The 18,832-nt window shown below is 61.9% G+C and overlaps 1 protein-coding gene across 12 annotated transcripts; it reads right to left on the minus strand.

Moving 5' to 3' along the window:
• Window positions 1–979: 979 nt before the first annotated feature.
• On the minus strand, window positions 980–17,243 carry UBTF (upstream binding transcription factor). Of its 12 annotated transcripts, XM_065650961.1 has the most exons (23): window positions 16,968–17,243; window positions 16,557–16,879; window positions 13,244–13,370; window positions 11,073–11,248; window positions 10,683–10,766; window positions 9,850–10,005; window positions 9,025–9,089; window positions 8,335–8,464; window positions 7,754–7,864; window positions 7,339–7,472; window positions 6,782–6,923; window positions 6,401–6,442; window positions 5,824–5,937; window positions 5,476–5,631; window positions 4,872–5,027; window positions 4,518–4,628; window positions 4,346–4,431; window positions 3,973–4,162; window positions 3,694–3,741; window positions 3,403–3,471; window positions 2,845–2,991; window positions 2,372–2,491; window positions 980–2,017 (listed from the first exon to the last, which is right to left on the minus strand). In XM_065650961.1, exons 3-23 carry the CDS (start codon window positions 13,299–13,301, stop codon window positions 1,904–1,906), a joined length of 2,409 nt encoding a protein of 802 aa, XP_065507033.1. In that variant the 5' UTR covers window positions 13,302–13,370; window positions 16,557–16,879; window positions 16,968–17,243; the 3' UTR covers window positions 980–1,903. The 12 variants fall into 12 exon arrangements, with proteins under 12 accessions (XP_065507033.1, XP_065507034.1, XP_065507038.1 ...); XM_065650962.1 differs by lacking the exon at window positions 16,557–16,879; XM_065650966.1 differs by lacking the exons at window positions 16,557–16,879; window positions 16,968–17,243 and adding an exon at window positions 16,411–16,535 and having other exon boundaries at window positions 8,344–8,464.
• Between the last annotated feature and the right edge of the window lie 1,589 nt (window positions 17,244–18,832).

The raw sequence follows: 18,832 nt of genomic DNA on the forward strand, positions 1-18,832 counted from the left end.
ACCCGCCACCCGGGGTCTCTTGGGGGCCCTGGGGGGGCCCCAGGGGGATTGTCCGTACAGGGGTACCCAGGCTCACCCCCCACACCCTGGGCTTGGAGGCAATTTCCCCAAAATGGTGGTTTTCAGCCCAGTTTGAGGCAAGAGGCCATGACAGGGGGTGTCCCCTCCCCCAGCACTGGGGGGGTCCCTAGTTGTGTTTTGGGGCAACTCAAGGTCCTGGCGGGGGCTGAGAGCAGCAAACTCGGGGAGGGTCATGGCTGGGGGGGGGGGCGGGACCTCCCTGTGCAGCCAGAAAACTCCGAAACCCACAGCTTGTTCCCCCCCCCCCCCGCCCCCCCCCAGAGGTGAGATTTGGGTGAAAAAAGGAGAAAAATGGCTAAATTAAAGCACACAAGAGAAAAAGTCCCCACAGCCTCCCCAGCCTGGGGGGAGCAAGGGCAGGTGCCCCCACCCCCTTCCCTGGGGCCCCCCAAATCCTGTCCCCCAGCCCAGCTCCTCTCCGGGACAGGACGGGGGGGACCAGAAGGGACAAACCTTATGTGTCCCCCACAATAGAGTGGGGGGCTGAGGTCCCCAACCGCACCAGGCGTGTTCGGGGGACACATGGGTGGGGGGACGGGAACCCTGCAGGGAGGTGCTGTGGTATTGCTGGTGCTTGTGTCTGCTTAAAAAAAAGGGGGGCGGCCAAGACAGTCACCGCTAAGCCCCCCCAACCCCCCCAGTCCCCACAGCCCCAACACCCTCCTGGGAATGGGGATACCGACCCCCCAGAATAAACCCGAACCGCACCAATATTTACAGCATCACTGGGTGGGGGGGCAAGAGACCCCTAGGGGGGCAAATGGGGGTAACTGGGCAGAGGGGAGCGCTGGTCCCCAGGGTTTGGGCAAAGGGAGAGGAGCAGCTTCACCAGAGATAGGAGGAAAAATGGGGGGGGGGAGGTGTGTGGGGAAGGGAAAGAAAAAATAAAAGATGGATCTTTCTTGTTTTATAAAAAGAAAAAAAAAAAAAGAACAAAATAAAATACAACAGCACAATAACCACCAACAACAGCGCGGGGGGGCTCCGGCAGTGCCCCCTCCCCCCCTTGGTCACACTGAGCAGCCAGGACTGGGGTGGGGGAACCGCGCAGCCCGGGGCCCCCACCCCACACACACACTTGCACACACCCCCCATCCACCCCCGGGGGGTCACGATCTGTGGCCGGCGCTCCCAGTGCTGTGGATGTGGAGTCCCGGTGCAGCTTCCACACTGTACAAGGTTCGGGGGGCTGGGGGGGCCCCCAAGACGCCAGAGGGTGCAGAGAGGGGAGGAGGGGGCAGAGACATCGTCCCACAGCTGAGTCCTGAGCAACTCGGCTCCTGCTCCGCGCCCGTTGCCTGGGGCAGGACGGGAGGGTCTGCGCAATGGGGTGTCGTGGTTTGTTTTTTTTTTTTCCATTTGTGTGGGGTTTTTTGTAAAAAAAAAAAGGGGGGAGGGGGCGTGGGAATTTTTTTTCCTGTTTCTGTTTCCTTTCTATAAAGTCCGGAGCTGGTAGGGAGGGTGGGGGGAAGGGGGCAAGGATGAGGCGACCCTCCAAAAATAATGAAATCTCAAAAAAAAAAAAAAAGAAATCGCTTCCCCTCCCTCGGTAAGGGGAGAATAAAGGGGCGGTGGGAGGGATGGGCGGGTGCCCCTTCCTCTCCCCCTGCCCAGGGGCAGAGCAGCCCCCAGCTCCCCCCTGTAGTGTGAGCACGGCTGAGGGTCCCTCCAGCCCCCACTCCCCGGGCCAGGGGGTCCCAAGGGGGGCTGCAGCTCGCCGGGGGGTGCAGGAGGAAGAGGAGGAAGGGCTTTTGGAGAGGTGTGGGGCAGATCTGGGACCAAAACCGAGAAACCAAACGATGTTACTAAGAGCTTGGTTGGATCAGTTGGAGTCGGAGTCAGAGGAATCCCCCGAGGAGGAGGAGGAACTGCTGCTGCCCTCCGAGTCGTTGTCGTCCTCGTCCTCATCGTCCTCGTCGTCCTCATCCTCATCATTCTGGAGGGGTGGCAGACAGGATGGGGTGGTCAGTGGCAGGGCAAGGGACCCCAGCTGCCACCCATCATGTCCCTCTTGCACCCTGCTCGCCCTCCCCACTGCGGCACGGGGGAGGTCGCGGCCCCTTGGGAGGTGGAGGGGGGACGCAGCACAGCAGTGAGTTTGTGAGGGCTCAGCTGGAGGGCCGAGGGGGTGGGTGCCGGAGCAGCACGCGGGGGTCCTGCCCTCACCTCTGCCACTGCCTGCCCGATCCGAGGTAGGTACCTGACCCGCCTCGTGCCTCAGTTTCCCCCCTCTAAAGCCGGGGAAGGAAGAGGCGTGAGCTGAGCCCAGCGAGGGGGTGGGACACCTCACCTGCGTGGTGGCGAGCACCAGGCACGGACACGGTTCCTGGCCCCAGCGCCATCCAGCACACTCTGATTTCAGTTGCACCGGTGTAAAGCTTTGGCTCTGGTGACTTACTCGGCAATGGCACTGGCGCAAACGGAGCCGAGACCAGACTCAGTATCTCCACCAGGAAAGAGACGGGAGATTTTCCTCTGCTCGCGGGGGCTCCCAGCAGCCCCCACCTCTGCACCCGCCACTGCTCCTGCCTGCACCCGCAGCTGCTCCTCGCACCCGCCCTGGGACACCAGGCAGATCCCACTCCCCTTTGCCACCCGTGACCCCTGTGCCCAGGAGCTCCTCAGCCGCAGTTCTACCAGAGCCCGGGTGCGGATGTCCCCCAACCCCGAGGAGGGTGCGGGGGGACAAGGCGAGTGAAACAGGAGCAGAGTGGGGCCTGGGACGGCCCCACCACCCTCCCCGTGCACACGTCGCAGCCTCACCTCGTCCCCATCCTCGCTCTCCTCCTCACTGCTAGACTCTGAGGAGTCGCCACCTTCCTCTGATGAGTCGCCGTTGTCATCATCGTCTTCCTCATCTTCATCGTCATCCTCCTCCTCCTCTTCCTCCTCGTCGTCATCCTCAGATTCCTGCAGGGCGGGAGGGGGTTGGTCACAGGCAGGCACCCCAGGACAGCAACACCCATGGGTGCATCAGCCCAACCATGGCCACCAGCCTTTGGGTTCCTCCACCCACCGAGTGGGATCGGGCAGCTCCTGCCCCACACCTCGTCTGGGAGCTTTCCCCCAATAACAGCCCCAAAAAGGCTCCTGGGGGGGTGCCAGGGGATGCCTCAGTCTGCAAGGGGGCAAAATCAGACTGGGGTGGGGTTTTGAGCACAGACTGGGGGAGGGCCCTTGTTTTTTTGTCTCAAGCAAAGGGCAGGCAGCAGAAATCACCGGGGAGGCCTGAGCAAGGGCTCTGGGCCAGCCCTGGGACACTGTCCCCAAGGAGGAGGTGCTGGGTGTCCCCAGAGAAGAGCACAGCTGTCATGCACTCACCGACTTGGACTGCATCGTTGGCTTCATCTTGGGGTTGGGGCCCCGGATCTTCCCCATGCTCTTGCGTTTCTGCAGGCGTAACAAAGCAAAACGGTTCAGAGCTGCAGAGCTGGGAATTGGTGCCTTCCCAGTGCTCAGCGCAGAAAAATCCCCCCACCAAGCTGCTGCAGGGGCAAGTCCCTTTGAGGGGCTCTCCTGAGCTCGGCTCATCTGCTGCCCAGCCCAGCCTCACCCAGGGCTGGTCCCAGCCCAGCCCCAGGTCCCCCATGGCTGCGACAGGCGGATACTCACATTGGAAGTGTGTTCCTTGTAGGCAGCCCGCTCCTGGGGCGAGAGGCTCTGCGGAGACAGAGGAGACAGTCAGGGTGCACGAGGAAAGACTCTGGCACTCCCTCCCCACACATTTGTTTTTAAAGGCCCTTTATGTTAAAAGAATGGCCAAAAAAGGGTCTGGACATGGTCGTTCCCAGACGAGAGTTGTGAGCAGAAACCACACCAAGCATCCCCAAGAACAACTGCCCCCAGAGTCCACCCCATGCCCCTCATCAGGCGTTGGGGCTCGGCACTCACCTTGAGCCAGATGTCGAGGTGCACCTTGTACTGCTTCTGCTGCTCCTCTGCCAGCTTTTTGTAGTGGTCCTTCTGACCCTGGGAGATGCGCTGCCAGCGGCTGCCGATCTCCACCATCCGCTCCTTCAGTGGGAGGTGGTTCAGCTCCCCGTTTGACAGCAGTTCCTGGGAGAATTTCTGGTAACCATTCCTGTGAGGGGGGAGCACAGAGACTGGATCAGATGGAATGCAAAGTGTCCACCAGCCCACACTAACCACCAGCCATCCCCACACGGTCCAGCCCACACTTTCCACACCCCATGGCTGCTCCAGTCTCTTCTGCACCAGCCAGTTTGTGCAGACAGATCCAACTTTTCGGACCCGAGGTACTCACATGGGGGGTTTCTTTGGCTCTCCCTGGAACTTCATTTTCTTGGAGTTGGTGGAGCACGGAGGGGCTCGCATCTCGCTCAGCTCCCTCTGAGTCAGAGGAGAAAGAGGAGTCAGAGAGACGGGCAGTGCCGGCTACAGGGCACCGCGAGGGGCAGGATGGAGCATGGACCCACCTCATATCGCTTCTGATCCTCCGCTGCTTTCTTGATCCACATCAGCTTTTCCTTCTTCTCCATGTTGTTCCAAGTGGCCTCCATGGCCTTCAGCGCCTTTCCCCGGTCATTCTGCAGCACAGACCCCCACTCCACATTAGATGCACCCAAGATGCCCAGGGCACCAGGGTGCTACCACCAGCTCCCCCACGGACCACAGGGCACTCGCTCTCTTGCTGGGACCCCTCCCCTCCCCGTGATTCCCAGTCCTAACCAGTTGCCCAGGGTATGGGAGCACGGGAGAAGGTGCGAGGCAATTTCTACTGGGGGGAGCAATGATCCCACTGCCAGCTCCTTTCCCTGCCCACTCCTCACCTTGAAACGAGCCAGGTAGTCTCCGATGACGCTCTGTTGCCAGATCTCCTCGGCCGTCTTGGGAGACTCAGGCAGCTTCCCGCGCTCCTCTTTATCTGAGCCATGCTTCTTCTCTGACTGTGCCTTCATTGCCGCCTCCCGTGCTTTGTACTTGGCCTGTGCAGGGGAGCACGGCAGGGTGAAGGGGCAGCACAAGTCCCCAGCCACCGAGCAGCAGGAGGACAGGCAGCAGGACGCTGCAGCTTCCCCCAGCAGTGCCCACAGCCCCCCACCACACACACCCACATCTCAGGACTCCTCCCCACCAGGAAAACCATCAAGCCTTTAAGTTGAGGCTTGAGGACCCTGCAAGGTTTCTGAAGCTGGTGGGTTTCTGAAGCTGACAGGGCCAGCAGCACCTATCAGTGTCAACACCAGCACCTGGGTGATGGCTCACCGGCACTGTGATGCTCCTGGGGACAATCATCCCCCAGCTGCGGTGCCCAGGGGTGAGCAAAGGCCCTTGCAGCGGGACGAGGACAGGCAGCGTCCCCCGGGCTGCCAGCAATGCCCAATGGAGCAGTGGAGACAAGAATGGAGGAGAAGGGTTGGGGATGGTACCAACCTTCTTCTTCTCAGAGAGGTCATTCCACATGCGGGCCAGGAGACGGGTCAGCTCGCTCTCTGACAGCTCCGGCCGCTCCTCCTGCAGCTGCTTCCGCTTCTCCTCCGAGAAGATGAACATGGCAGAGATGGGCCGTTTGGGCTTTTCTGAGCTGGCCTGCGGAGGGACATTGGGCCGTGGGTGGGGGCGAGCACAGAGTGGGACCTACCTTGCACTGTCACCTCCAACCCCAGGAAAAACACGGGGAAAGAACCAAGGAATGAAACCCCCAGAGCACCCTGAGATGCCGGCAACTCCATCCCACGTCTCCGGTATGTGCTGTCCCATCTCTCCAGTTGCCGCTCTCACCTTGCCGGTCTCTGGCGAGGACTTTTTGGACGCAGGACTTGTTGCCCCTTTCCGGTTGCTGCCCAGCATCTTCTCCTCACCCAGCACCCGCTGCTGCTCCTCCTCAGGCAGACTCTGGTGGCACCAAAGGAGAGACATGGTTAGACGGACCGACGCTAATGAGGCTTTGATGCAATCAGGGAACAGGGACGCTGGAGAGAGGGAACTAATGCACTCGGTTATCCTGATCCAAAAGCCACCCCAGCCAGGGCTAACACTGCGAGCCTGGGTGAGCAGCCCGAGGGTCCCCATGCCTGTGTCACTCCCACGTCCTTCTTCTCCAGCACTGTCTCCTCCCTGGCTCAGTCTCATCTGCTTCCTCTCCACCAAGGCAGGGTGGGCAGATGCCCGGATCCGAGTACACCCCTGGATTTTCCACCCCCTGCCCTTGCAGATGCAGCTGGGGCTGTGTCACATCTGTCTGGGGACCGAGCAGGACGCTGGGATGGCCTTGGTGCAGCTCCCCCGCCCACAGCCCGGCCCAGGGAAGGAAGTGACTCGCTGCCACCTGCACAGCTGAGGGCTGTGCGTCACTCACCTCCAGGAAGCGGAGGAGCTCAACCTCGTAGTCTTTCTTTTTCTGGAGGGAGATGGAGACGTGTGGTTACAGAGAGATCCCCCACCCCATCCCTGCCTTGTGCAGTCCCCAGCCCAGCTCAGCCCCTTGGTGACAGCATCCTCCACCCGGCCCATCTGCTGGTCCCACACACAGGGACTGGGGAGTCAGTCAGAGGACCAAGGGAGGTGACTGAGGACCTCAGGAGAAATTGGTGGCCAAGATGACAAGAATAGGCACTGAGGAAGGGTGAAGGGCTCGTTTCCAGCAGGACTTGTAGCCCAAGCTCTCCCATCCTGCTTCTCCTTCCCCACAGCACTGGTGTCCATCTGCCTGACCACCTGTCCATCCTCGGCCACTCACCTGATCACACTTTTTGTGGTACGCATCCTTTTCCTTCTGGGAGAGCAGTTTCCACTGCTGGCTACACAGCACCATCCGCTCGGTGCTGGGTACATCTTTCATGTTGGCCATCAGCTCTGCACAGTACAGGGAGTAGCTATTCCTGCAACCGATGGAGGGACCTAGTGTCAGGGACAACCCATGTGCCTATGTCCCCTCTGCAGAGCTGACTGGGTGCTAGGAGGCCCACAAGACCCTCCCAGCTGCTCTCCGGGTTGCACCGAGCAGTGAGGTGCTGTGTCAGAGGTGTCTGCATGTTACAGAAGCCAGGGGTTGGATTACTCCCTAACCCAGAGCGTGCAGCAGCACCATAGACCTCACTCAGATTCTCTCCCAATTTATATTTAATGTATATTTAAAGACCAGTTTAATAGGGTCATTGACAGCCCATGGCCATGATCTCAGAAATTATTTGGGTCTCAAAGGCAGGCAAAGCCCCCAGCATCTGCGTGAGCTGGCCAAGAGCCTGAAGTGATAGCTCAGAGAGGGACACCCAGGCAGGGAGGGGCAGCACTCACGGGGGTGGCTTTGTGGGTCGTCCATCGAACTTGTCCTTGAGCTGGCGCTCAGCCTTGGTGAGGGTGGAGCGGGTGATGCCCTCCTCACTGATGTTCAGCTCGGGGTGCTTCTGGATGTAGTCACGCATGATCTCCTATGAAGGACAGAGTGCAGTCAGCAGAGGGGCTCCAGTCCCCGCCTGGCTGGGGGCTGGAGGAGGAGGAAAGAGAAGCCAACCATTGCCCTGACCATCTCCCTGGGACCATTCTCCCTTCCCAGATGCGGCTGGAGGAGGCAGGGCTCAGACTCACTACGGACCTGCTTGGACCTGCCTGAACCCCCACGCTGGCTATTGGGTGAAACTGGCCGGCTGCCGGCAGCTTGGAGTAAACATAGGTGCGAGTGTGGAGGGGAACGGGTGAGGCTGCTCCCTACCTCGTACTCCTTCCGCTGTTCCAGGGCCTTATGAATCCATTTCAGCCTCTTTTTATCCGAGAGTTGAGACCACTGCTTGCCCAGCGACTCTTTCACCTCCTTCGTGGTGGCCTGAAAACCCAAAGCCAGAGGTGAGGGCAGAGGGGTAAAATCCAAAAAAAGAAGAGGGGGGAAAAAAAAAATTTAAAAAGGCAAAAATAGCGTGGCCTGTCATCTTGTCCCGGCGGCTCCCAGCTTGGGGCCACAGGGTGGCTGCGAGCCGAGCTCGTGGCCAGGAAAGGGGGTGCGTGCAAGTGCGGGGCATGGCCAGAGGTGGATGTCCGTGCTGGAAATCTGTCCTGCCCTGACTCAGGCTGTGGTCACCCCTCCGACTGCAGGCAAAAAATGCGGCCTGTGTCCCCCAGAGCCTCTTCCAGATGTGCAGAGCCCCTTCTTACCTCCATCCAGACTGCTGGGAGCTTCTAGCAGTGTCTTCCATCCCATACTCCCCCCTAAAATGCTTCTCTCTTTCCCCCTCCTCTTCCCCCAGCAGCGGGGTACAGGACCCCTCAACACTCACACTCACACACACTCCCACCCACCGTACTCACATCTGGACGCACTTTCAAGTAGATCTTCTTCTCATGGTTGTACCACAGCTGCTGGGGGGTCTTGGGTTTTTCAGGGATGTCAGATTTCTTGGCGTTCTGGATGAGATCCGGGTGATCTTCCCTTTACCCGTCAGGGAAGGGAGAGCATTATGGAGGGTGCAGGTGGAAGGAGAGACACCCTAAACCTCCCCACTTCAGGGGTGACTGTCACTGCAGGGTTGAGCCTCCATGGGCTCGGATACTAGGGGGTCCCCAAAAGCAGCAGGAGGGTTTTAAGAGGGATCTGAGTCTGCCCCTCCTTTAATGTGCTGGGCTGGGTGTTCCTGGAACAGTGGTTGGTCATTGGGAACACCAAGATCCACCCAGGGTCACAGTGACCAGGGTCAAAGGGAAGGTCTAGGGGAACAGGGTGGTCACTTCAGCTTTTAACAGTGCCGGTGGCAGGGCTCCTGTCCTCCCCTTGCAGATCCCAAACCCCAGAGTGTGGCTGGTCCTCTGCTTTCCCCCCATCACCGAGTGTCCCAGCCAGAGGGCTGCTCTCAGACACCTTTTCCTTGCTCTATTTTTTTCTAGCATCCTCCCTTCCCTTCTGCCTTCAAGCCACAGTGCCCATCAGGGCTTCCTCCACAAGCTACACTCAGGAGGGGGGACTGGGTCTGCCCGGAGGGGCTGCCTGCTCACCTGAACCTCGCCAAGTTCCTCTCAAACTCCTGCTTCTCTCGCTGGAAGTCTTGGATGTATTTCATCTAGGGACACAAAGCCACCAGGGCGGTGGAGAGGGATGTCAGCACCGGGAATGGGCAGGCAGATACATCCCTGTCAGCCCTGTCCCCTGGGTACCCCGCCACCCGCAAAGGGACTCGGGGGCTCTCCAGCCCATCAGACTGGTCCTGCAGCTCCCAGCTGAGGGTTTCCAGAGGCAGAATCTCTCTCTCTCCTGCAGGGGGGGCAGCCCTGGGCAAGAGGACACAGCAGGACTTTGTGTCCTGGACCTTTCCTGTTGGTGGCAAGCCCACCCAGACTGAGAGCTGGGGCACCCAAATGCCTGCTGGGCTCTGGCCAAGCCCAGGGGCCACTCCAGAGCTGGGGGTGAGGTAGGCACTCTCCTCCAGCATCTCTCGCAGCTCAGGGCAGAGACTGTGCCCCATCCCTCACTCTGACAGGGAGGCCACAGCGGGGTGTGTGATTTAACCCCAGCGTTAAATACAGATCCACCCAACGGCTAAGTCACCATCCAGGTCTGTCTGGAAGAGACGGACCAACGGACAGACCCAGCCAGCCTCCAACCCACAGATCCTGGGAACCAGGACAGGAAAAGGAAAGGAAGTCTTACTGGTCTGACAGGACCAAACAAGCACCGAGGTTTCTCCCAGAATCCAGAGAGCTGGATTAAACTCTCGCCAGGCAGAGGCTGGGCTCTGCTGGTTTTAGTGGGTGGGCTGGGCAGGCACAGCCCAGTACACAGAGGCACACAATTGAGGAGGGGCTTGCTGACTCCCCTCATACCTTTTTCTTCTCGGGAAGCTCCTTGTATTTCTTGGACAGGATCTTGGTGAGATCCAGGTTGCTCATTTCGGGGTGAAGCTTGGCATATTTGGCCCGCTTCTCCATGAAGAAGCGAAAATAGGGAGTCAGTGGCTTCTTGGGGAAGTCGGGGTGTTTCTGGGGAGACAGCAGAGCGGCACACACTGAGTGTGGAGCCGGCGGCACTGCAGAGGGCACAGCAAAACCCCACCGGCTTGCGGCTTCCCCCGGTACTGGAGGAGACCTGCCTGCACCCAGCCCCGCCAGTGATCCAGCTCCCTGACATGGGAACATCTCCACTTTGCAGGCAATGGGGGGAAAAACACTGGGAACAAGCGCTCCTTGCCCCAGGAATGACAATATCCCAGGGCTGGGTATCGCAGGAGCAGCCTCCAGCCATCCAGAGATGTTGCACAGAGCGGTTGTGCTACAAGAGGGGAAACTGAGGCAGGAGGAGGGGACAGCCGGTGGCAGAGCATCGGCTGCCCTGGGGCCACCCTGCCAAAAGCAGCACCCCACCCGACCCGGCAGGCCAGGAATAGGACAGTGGCTTCACAGCCCCCCTGTGCTAAACTTGGCCGCAGGCTGCAGCAGTACAGCCGGCCATATTAAATGTACCCTGGACTTGGCCCAGGCCCAGAGCCTGCGGCCTCCGGAGCCCTGGGCAGTCGGTGCAGGGATTACGGGCAGTGAGGTGCCCGCAGGGGCTCTGGTGGCAGAGCCACACGGGTCTGCGGTGCCACATGGGTGACAGCCCCCATCCTGGGGAAGGCGAGGTCCCTCTTTAGAGCCTGACCCCAACTCCTGCCCAATACCTTGAGCTTTTTGCCCTTGTAAGGATTCTTCACGTGCTCTTCAGCATCCATAATGAGCTCCGTGAGGGTCCGAAACTTCCTCACCTGTGGGTAACGAAGGGCCACAAATGTGAAGGGGCTGCAGGCAGGGGACAAGGCAGATCCCTGCTCAGCACCGAGCCACACTCAGCGTGCCACAAACCCACAGGGTTTGGTAATGCCACCACGCAAACGACCCGTCCCAGCACCTCCCAAGGGTTCACAATGCCGGCAGCAGCGGGATAGTGTCGGCGTGAAGGGCCAAGGACTCAGGGCACGTAACTGGAGCGATTCAAACAGCCTTGGGAGGTCACCAGAACACTTGGTCCCTCTCAAACAGACCCCTTTGATCCCCATGTGGCTGTCAGTTACCTCGTTAGAAATCTCCATCCACTTCATCTTGCACATCTCCCCTGAAAAGTCCTTGAAAGCCACTTTCTCCCAATCCAGGTGGGACTCGGTGGTTTTGAACTTGCTCCCATCGTTGGAGGGCAGGTTATTCTTCATGCACTCCAGCAGAGTCAGCATGTCCTCCTGAGACCAGCGGTCTGAGCAGCAAAGAAACAGGCTCAGCAGCAGCAAGGGGCCGGCTGCCTTCCCGGCGGGATGGGGACTACAGCTCCCGGCGTGCAGCCCTGGACCACACGCCAGGACACGTAATCTCCACACGCTGCCTCTTGAGATTAAAGATCAAAGGGACATGCCCGCTTCCATCACCCTAGAGCAACTTTCTGCAGGCCAAAACAATCCAGGCAAAGCTAGAAAATCCACTCAGTGCAAACCAGAGACTCGCTCATCCCAGAACACCATCAGATAAGGTGGTGGCTCTGCTGCATGGGAGCACAAGGGTATTTCCTACGCACAGGAGTGAAGCCCTGTGGAGCAGAATGGGAGTGATCTGCTGTCCAGCCAAGGAGGAAACAGGGAAACCCACTTTCTAAGTGGAAAAGGTGTATCCGGAGCGACGGGAAACCCCCAAGCACTGCGTTTCCTTCAACTCAGAGAGCCTTGCCATCACCTAGCTCCATGTTGACCTCTGCCAAGGTCAAAGCTCAGAGACCACAAAGCAGGGGGGCACAGAGCCCAGCACAGCCCCCCGTCTTGCAGCGTGGTCCCCGACAGCGCAGGGGTGATGGTTATGTCACCCCAACATCCCCCAAAATGCCAGGAGGAGCATCCCCAGCTCCCACACAGACAAGCTGCCCAGATGGGGCTTCCTCTGCCAGGCTCCAAGCTCCCGCACCAGGTGGGGAGAAGAGCCCTGGGTGCGCTGCAAAGCTGGGTGCCCCTGAGGAAAAGCAGCAGGCCCTGGGAGCGAAAAGGGAGGTCGCTGGGCACAAGCCAGACGAGGAGCAGAGCACCACGCTGCACACCCACGCAACCCCATCCACTTCAGCCCAGGCCGGGCAGCCAAGGCTCTCCAGGCACAGGACTGGCTCTCACGGTATCCCCAGCCCCACGTTGCTGCCGGGAGAAGGCTGGGGCACCTGGAGCTGCGTAAAGGAATCCTCAAACCTGCCCTCATCAACAAGCCCCATGCCCCAGTTTTCCCCCTCCAATGCATGAACACCTCGAGACCTTTGGCCCTGCATGACCCTCCTGCTGGCAGCCGGCTGAAACAACCACAGCCCACAGTAATACATAAGAAACTGTGGAAATCTCCCCAAACGCTGGCTGGCAGCAGGGTGGGAACAATGGGAACCCCACGTTCAGCCCCTCATCCCTCCATCCCCGCTCCTTTCGTCCGGGGTTTGCCGAAAACCACCGGAATTGCGGATTTCAATCGCCAAGATGAATGGGGTTGTCTGTGCTCTGGGACCGATTTATCCCCGGCTCTCCTGGCATCGGCCGGGCCAGGTCTATATTAGGAAAGCTGCCCTGGTGTAATTAAATCCATCTGAAGACCCAGGAAGAACACGTGCTCCAGCCAGGTTCGCTCAGGGCAAGAAACCGACTGCGGCAAGGAAGGAAAGATGGGACCGGGTGGGCAAGAAGGGCTGGACCACGCTCCCTGGGGCTTGGGGGGACTCAGCGAGGTTTTGGGTGGTGGGGTAGCACAGCCCAGCTGCCTAGGCAGGCTGCCCCAAATAAAACATGTTTTTTCTTGTTTTCCTCCCCCTTTTCCAATAAAAGCTGAACCTCTGATGTCATCTCAGGGTCTGGAAGCTGGAGGCCCAAGGTAATGGCTCAGCTTTTAATGCAGCCCAGATGTGAACGGTGAAGGCAGAACCTCTTTATGCCAGTCCCCCTGCCACTGCCCCCTGCCAAAACACCAGCCACCCACCACCAGCACCCCAGACGCTGTGAGCTTGTGGCTGCCCTATGCCGGGGCCAAGGTGTGAGCACCCACACGCATCTGCACAACCCCCACGGCAGAGCCGGCACCGGGACAGACAAACCCCCCGACCAGCACGGTCAGGACCGCAGCTCCTCCATCCCTCAGACAAAAGTGCCACCGTGGGATTTTTACTTTTTTTTTTTTTTAAAAAATGTGACAGCGGTGGCATTCCCGCTGGACCCCCGGTGCGGTAGGGGGGCCTCACCTTGGTTTTTGGGAGCTGTCATTTCCAAGTCTGCAGGGCACTCGGCTTCGCCGTTCATCCTCCACCTGCCTGCGCCCAGCACGGTCCCCGCCGGCTCCCTCGCTTCCCGAGATCACTCCCGCTTGGTCTGCAAGCAAAGGGAGACCCCCGCTCGGTACTCCCACACTGGGGCGGACCCCAACCCTGACAGGGCCCCCACACCATGTCCTCCCCTGCAGATGAACGAGGTGCTGGGATTCCCCCCATACCCAGCCCTGCCAGGTTTGCGGGGGCCTTGGAGAGGGGGTGTAGGGCAGGGGTAATAGGGGAGGAGGAGGTGGCCTGGCGGGGTCCCAGAGATCCTGGGGGGGTTGAGGAGGGAGAGCCTGAATGGTGGCACAATCCCGCCCCTTGCAGGGGGAGGAGAAAATGAGATGTAGGCGGGGAAAAAGGGTTCAGGGAATGTCCCTGAGATGGGGTGGGAGAGATTCATAGACCCAGGGGAGGGAGGCCAGGGGGATCTGAACCAACAGGGCTTCGAGGGATCTCCCAAGGCAAGGGGGGGGTCGCTCCCTCAAAAAGCAGGGTCTCAAAGGAAGAGATGCCACAGATCCACCAAGATCATCCCTAGGGGGGCAGGATCTGTGATTCCGTGATCCACGATGCAAGGGGGCTCAGGGGTGTGCATTTGGGGAGCTCTGGGGAAAGACCTCCACAGGCCTGGGGGGATCGAGGCTCTCCTGGGGGAGGACAACAAACTGGGGGCCTGGATATTTCAACAGGGGGGCTCTAGGGGAATGATCCTCCCAGATCCCAGGGGGGTGAGCCGGTATGAGGCCTCAGTGGGGGGACACCAGCCTGGGAGGGGATTGCTGTGGAGGGAGCCGGGCCGCAGGCCGGAGGGGGCATCGCCGGGGGACAGGCCGCAGGCCCCGGGGGACAAGGGACGGCCCTGGGGGAGCAGGCCGGGGGATCCAAGGGGATCTAGGCCTGGGGGGATCCTGGTGGGAGCCAGGGTGGCAGATCCAGGCCCTGGGGGCAGTCTGGGAGAGACCTGGGCCTTGGGAGGGGAACCGGGGGCAGGATCCAGGACCCGGGGCCAGGAGGAGGATCACCCAGGGGGCACTGGGGATTGCTCTGGGGGGTGCAGGCCCCACCAAGCCCTGGGGGGACTGGGAATCCCTCCAAGGCAGGGATAGGGGATCACCCCCAGGGGAGATCAGGGATCACCTGGAGGGGGTGCAGACCCCACCAGGCCCTGGGAGGCCAGGGCATCGCTGCAGGGTCAGATCAGTGCCTGAGGGGGTGAACCTGGGACCGCCTGGGGGGAGGAATCACCCACCGGGGGTGGATCAGGGGTCGCCCCCGGGTGGGATGGGCCCTGGCAGGGCAGCAGGGGGGGGATCGCTCCAGGGCTGGATGAGCCCCCGGGGGGCTGGATCTGGGATCTCCCGGGGGTGGGATCAGCCCAGCCCCCGGGGGTGGGGGACCGGGGATCGCCCCGGGGAGGGGGGCGCAGCTGGGGCTGGGGGGAAGGCGGGATCGTGGCAGGGGGAGGGATCCATTGGATCATCGCGGGGCGTGGCGGGGACGATCGCGGTGCGCGCGCAGAGGGATCCCCGGGAGGGGGGGGGGTGTTGCGGGATCCCCGGGGGGGACCGGATCCCGCGCCTTGAGGGGGGGAGGAGGAGGAGGCGGGGGAGGAAGGGGCCGGGCCGGCGGGCGGAGGCGGGGAGCCCGCACATGCCCTGCGCCGCCGGCCAGCGCCAGTCTCCTCCTCCGCCAGGCAGCAGGAACCGGGTGGGACCGAGCGCGGGCGGCCCCGGCGGCGCCTCCCCGGCCCCCTCCCGCCCCCGGTTCCCAGCCGGGCGCCAGCGAGCCGCGCTCCGCCGCCTTCCCCCCTCCTCCCACAGCGCCCGGGCAGACAATGGAGGCGAGTCCGGGGGGGCCGGGGGAGCGGACAGGGAGCGCGGAGCGTTCCCCGGGCCCCTCCACGCTCCCCCGGCCCCCCGGAGCGATGCGATGCGCCGCGGCTTTCCCCCTCCCCTGGCCTCCCCGTGCGCCACCCCCCATCGTTACCGGCCGGCGCGGCCGCTCTCCGCCGCGGCACACAATGGCCGGGCTGCGCCCGCCTCCGCCCGCCGCTCCTTCCCCTCCACCCGTGCAGCCGGCGCGGTTATAAAGCCGAGACAAACCCACCTCTCCGGGCTGCAAGGGGGAGGAGGAGGAGAGGAAAGAAGGAGGAGGAGGAGGTGGTGGTGGTAGTGGTGGAAGGAGGAGGAGGAGGGGGGGGGGGAGCTCTAGCCGAGCCGCCGCAGCCCCAGCCCCGCGCCGGAGCCGCTGGGGGAAGAAGAAGAAGAAGGAGGAGGAGGGGGAAGGGGGGGCGGGGATGCCCGGCTGGGGGCGGCCGGGCAGCTGCAGCGAGCCGGGCGAGGGCAGCGCGACCTCCCCGCACCGACCCCCGGGGAGCGGCTCCTACCCAATCCATCCCCCCCCCCGCTTCCCACCACCGCCGCCCCCTTCTCTCCCCCCCTCCGCGACCCCTCCTCGAGCCCAGAAACACCCACCCACCCAGCGGGGGGCTGGAGCCCCGCTCCCGGTCCGGAGGGAAGAAAGGAAGAAAGAACCGGGGAAGAAAGGCGGAAAAAAAAAGGGAAAAAAAATACATAAAAAAGAATAAGGGGAGGAAAAATGAAGCGCAGAGCGGGGCGGGGGTGGGGGAAGCGGACGAGCCCGGGCACGCACCCGGCAGAGCGCGGTGCCGAGCTCCGCGGCGCGGGACTCACCCGGGCTGGGGAAAAACAACCGCCCAGCGCTGGAAGCCTGCCCCCGAAATCCAGCTGCGGCAGCCGGGAGGGAGGGCGAGCGGGAAGGAGGGAGGGAGCGAGGAGGAGGAGAGGGAAGGGAAAAGGAGGGAGGGGGGGCACACCGAGGCCGCCGAGCCGTGCGCTCCCCCCCGCCCCGAGCCCCAGCGCGGTGCCCCCCGCCGGCGCGGAGCGGGGCCGGAGCGGGCGGGCGAGCCCCGGCGGCGGCTTCCTGCCCGCGGGGCCTGCGCGAAAACGAGCCTGGTTTTTTTCCCTCGATTAAAAAAAACCCCGAACCCCTATATTTTTCAAAAAAAAGCCCCGAAATCCCCCTTCGGCGGGTGCAAAACCCCCCTTCCCGGCGGAGCGGCGGCGGCGCCTTACCGAGCCCGGTGCGCGGCGGCAGCGGCGGTGGCAGCGGGAGCCCGGGGAGGAACAAAGCGCCTCCTCCAGCCCCGCCGGCGGAGCGGCGCGGCGGCGAATGGCGAGCCCGGGCGGCGCGGCGCGGCTCCCCCGGCGCAGGCACGTACCTGCGGGCCCGCGGCTTTGGGGGGCCGCGGCTCGGCGGGGCCGGGGCTCGCTCGGCGGGGCCGGGGCGGGGAAGCGGCGGTTGAACGCCGGCCAGCTCTGCAGCGCTGGCCCCGGGCGTGGACGCGCTCCAGTCCCCGCAGAGACGATCGCGCTTTCCCCCGCCTCCATGGCGCTGCGTTTTCTCTTCCAATCAGCCGGGCTCTGCGCGCCGGGGTCCGCCGCCAGCCTCCGCCGCTCCCCAAACGGCACCGCCGGCTGCCGCCGCCGCCCCGCGCTCCCGCCGCTTTCGCCGTGTTTTTTATTGCTCTTTGCTTTTGCAACACTGTGGCGAGAAGAAAAAGAGGAGGAGGAGGAGGAGGAAGGAGAGAGGAGGGAAGGGGGGGGGAAAGGGAAAAAAAAAATCTCCTTACATGTGCAACAATCCTCGCCCGGCGTTTGCATAAAAAAAAAAAAAAAAAAAAAAAAAGAAAAAAAAAAAACGAAGGGGGGAGGAAGCGGAGGGGGGGAAGCCGAGCCGCCTCCCGCCCCGGTGGGTCCCCTCCGACACGGCGGGGAGCGGCGGGGCAGCGCTCCCTGCCCGCCCCGCGGCCCCGGGGAGCCCCGGGACACGCCGCGGTGGGGGATTTCCCCGGCGGGGCGGGCGAGGGGCAGTTTCCTCCCCTCCCTCCGCTTTCCTCTCCCTTTCTCCTCTCTCTCTCTCTTAATTTTTTTTAATGCAATTTCTCCAACTCCACCTTTGTTGTGCTGGGCGTCATTCCCCGCAGCCAATCCCGGCCGGGCAGCTGCCTGCAAATTACCGGCCATCCCAAGCTGCCTGCAAATTACGGGCCATCCCAAGCTGCCTGCACTCTACCGGCCACCCCAGCCTGCGCGCACGGTACCGGGTGCCTCGCTGCCGCTCACACGCTACGGGCCAGCCGGGGCTGGCTGCGCGCTACGGCCGCAGGCGGCCCGCACGGCATGGCACGGCTGCTCCAGGCCGCCCGCACGGCATGGCACGGCTGCTCCAGGCGGCCCGCACGGCACGGCACGGCTGCTCCAGGCGGCCCGCACGGCACGGCACGGCTGCTCCAGGCGGCCCGCACGGCACGGCACGGCTGCTCCAGGCGGCCCGCACGGCATGGCACGGCTGCTGCAGGCGGCCCGCACGGCATGGCACGGCTGCTCCAGGCCGCCCGCACGGCACGGCACGGCTGCTCCAGGCCGCCCGCGCCTTCCCAGCCGCCCGTGCGCTGCTGGTGAACTCCGGCCATCTGCACACAACCGGCCAGGCTGGCGCAGGCAGCTCCGTCAGGCGCCTGCCGCAAGGCCACGGGGAGCGGGAGGTGCTGGGGAACCCCCAGGGATGCAGGATTCCTGGGAACAAGGGGTCAGGGCCCGGGGCTGCCCCCAGCTTGGCTGGCTGTGGGCATCTCTCCAGCTGGCTGCACAGGAACGGCCAAAATCTGGGGGATTTTCACCCCTGTGTATAGGGGGAAAAAACTAAACAAACCAAACCCCAAAAAACCCAAACCACAAACACCAATCTGGGTGCAACTGGCCCCCCAGGCTGATTTGAGGTCGGGGGGGCGATGGGGGAAAACCTGGCGATGGAAGTGGTTTATTTGGGCCTTATTCCCAAGTGAAGGATTGGGCAGACAGACGGGTGGACAGCCCCTCCGCCACGTCCTGCAGTCCTGCCTCCAGCCGGCACAGCTGCCAAGGTGTGCCAAACCGTGCCAGCCAGCGTCAGGGCTGAGCAGTTAATCCCTCCAGTGAAAGCTTGGGAAAAAAAAAAAAAAAGTATATTTATTCAGCATGGAAAAGGCCCTCAGCTGAGCTGTTTTTCCTATCTAAATTAGGTGAAATGTCACTGTTTTGCAAGAGTGAAAAATTAAAAAAAAAAAAACAAAACCAACGACCCACCAAACACAATCAACAAAATATTTGGTGACAATCAGGCCAAACTTGTAAAAATTAAAAATTTCAATTTTCACCTTTTTTTGTTGTAACCAAAAGCCCTTTTGGATGGGGAGTGCAAATGTGCTGTGGCCCTAGTAGCAGCACAGATTTCCCCCCGCAGTGCAGTTATGTGGCTTTTGCCACCAAGGAGGGACACCAGAGCCCCGGAAATCAGCCATAAACCCCTGCAGCAGATGGGCCAGAAACAGGGGCTCCCCAAAGACACCCCCCAAACACTCCCCTCCTTGCTCTGTGCCCTCCCCTGGACTTGCTTATTACCAAGGACATTTTTTAATTGCTGTCATTTGTGTAGATGAGTATTTTTTGCAAATAT

This window comes from Caloenas nicobarica, chromosome 24, assembly GCF_036013445.1.
Source record: "Caloenas nicobarica isolate bCalNic1 chromosome 24, bCalNic1.hap1, whole genome shotgun sequence".
NCBI classification, from domain to species: Eukaryota; Metazoa; Chordata; class Aves; order Columbiformes; family Columbidae; genus Caloenas; species Caloenas nicobarica.

What these genes read in the sequence shown, in the direction of transcription:
- UBTF (XM_065650962.1), bottom strand. Translation starts at nt 13,301, where the DNA reads ATGAACGGCGAAGCCGAGTGCCCTGCAGACTTGGAAATGACAGCTCCC. An exon ending in AGCTCCTCCGCTTCCTGGAG is followed by an intron (nt 5,938 to 6,400) that starts GTGAGTGACGCA and finishes TGGTGCCACCAG; the next exon opens with AGTCTGCCTGAGGAGGAGCA. An exon ending in ACCTCTCTGAGAAGAAGAAG is followed by an intron (nt 5,028 to 5,475) that starts GTTGGTACCATC and finishes TCCCCTGCACAG; the next exon opens with GCCAAGTACAAAGCACGGGA.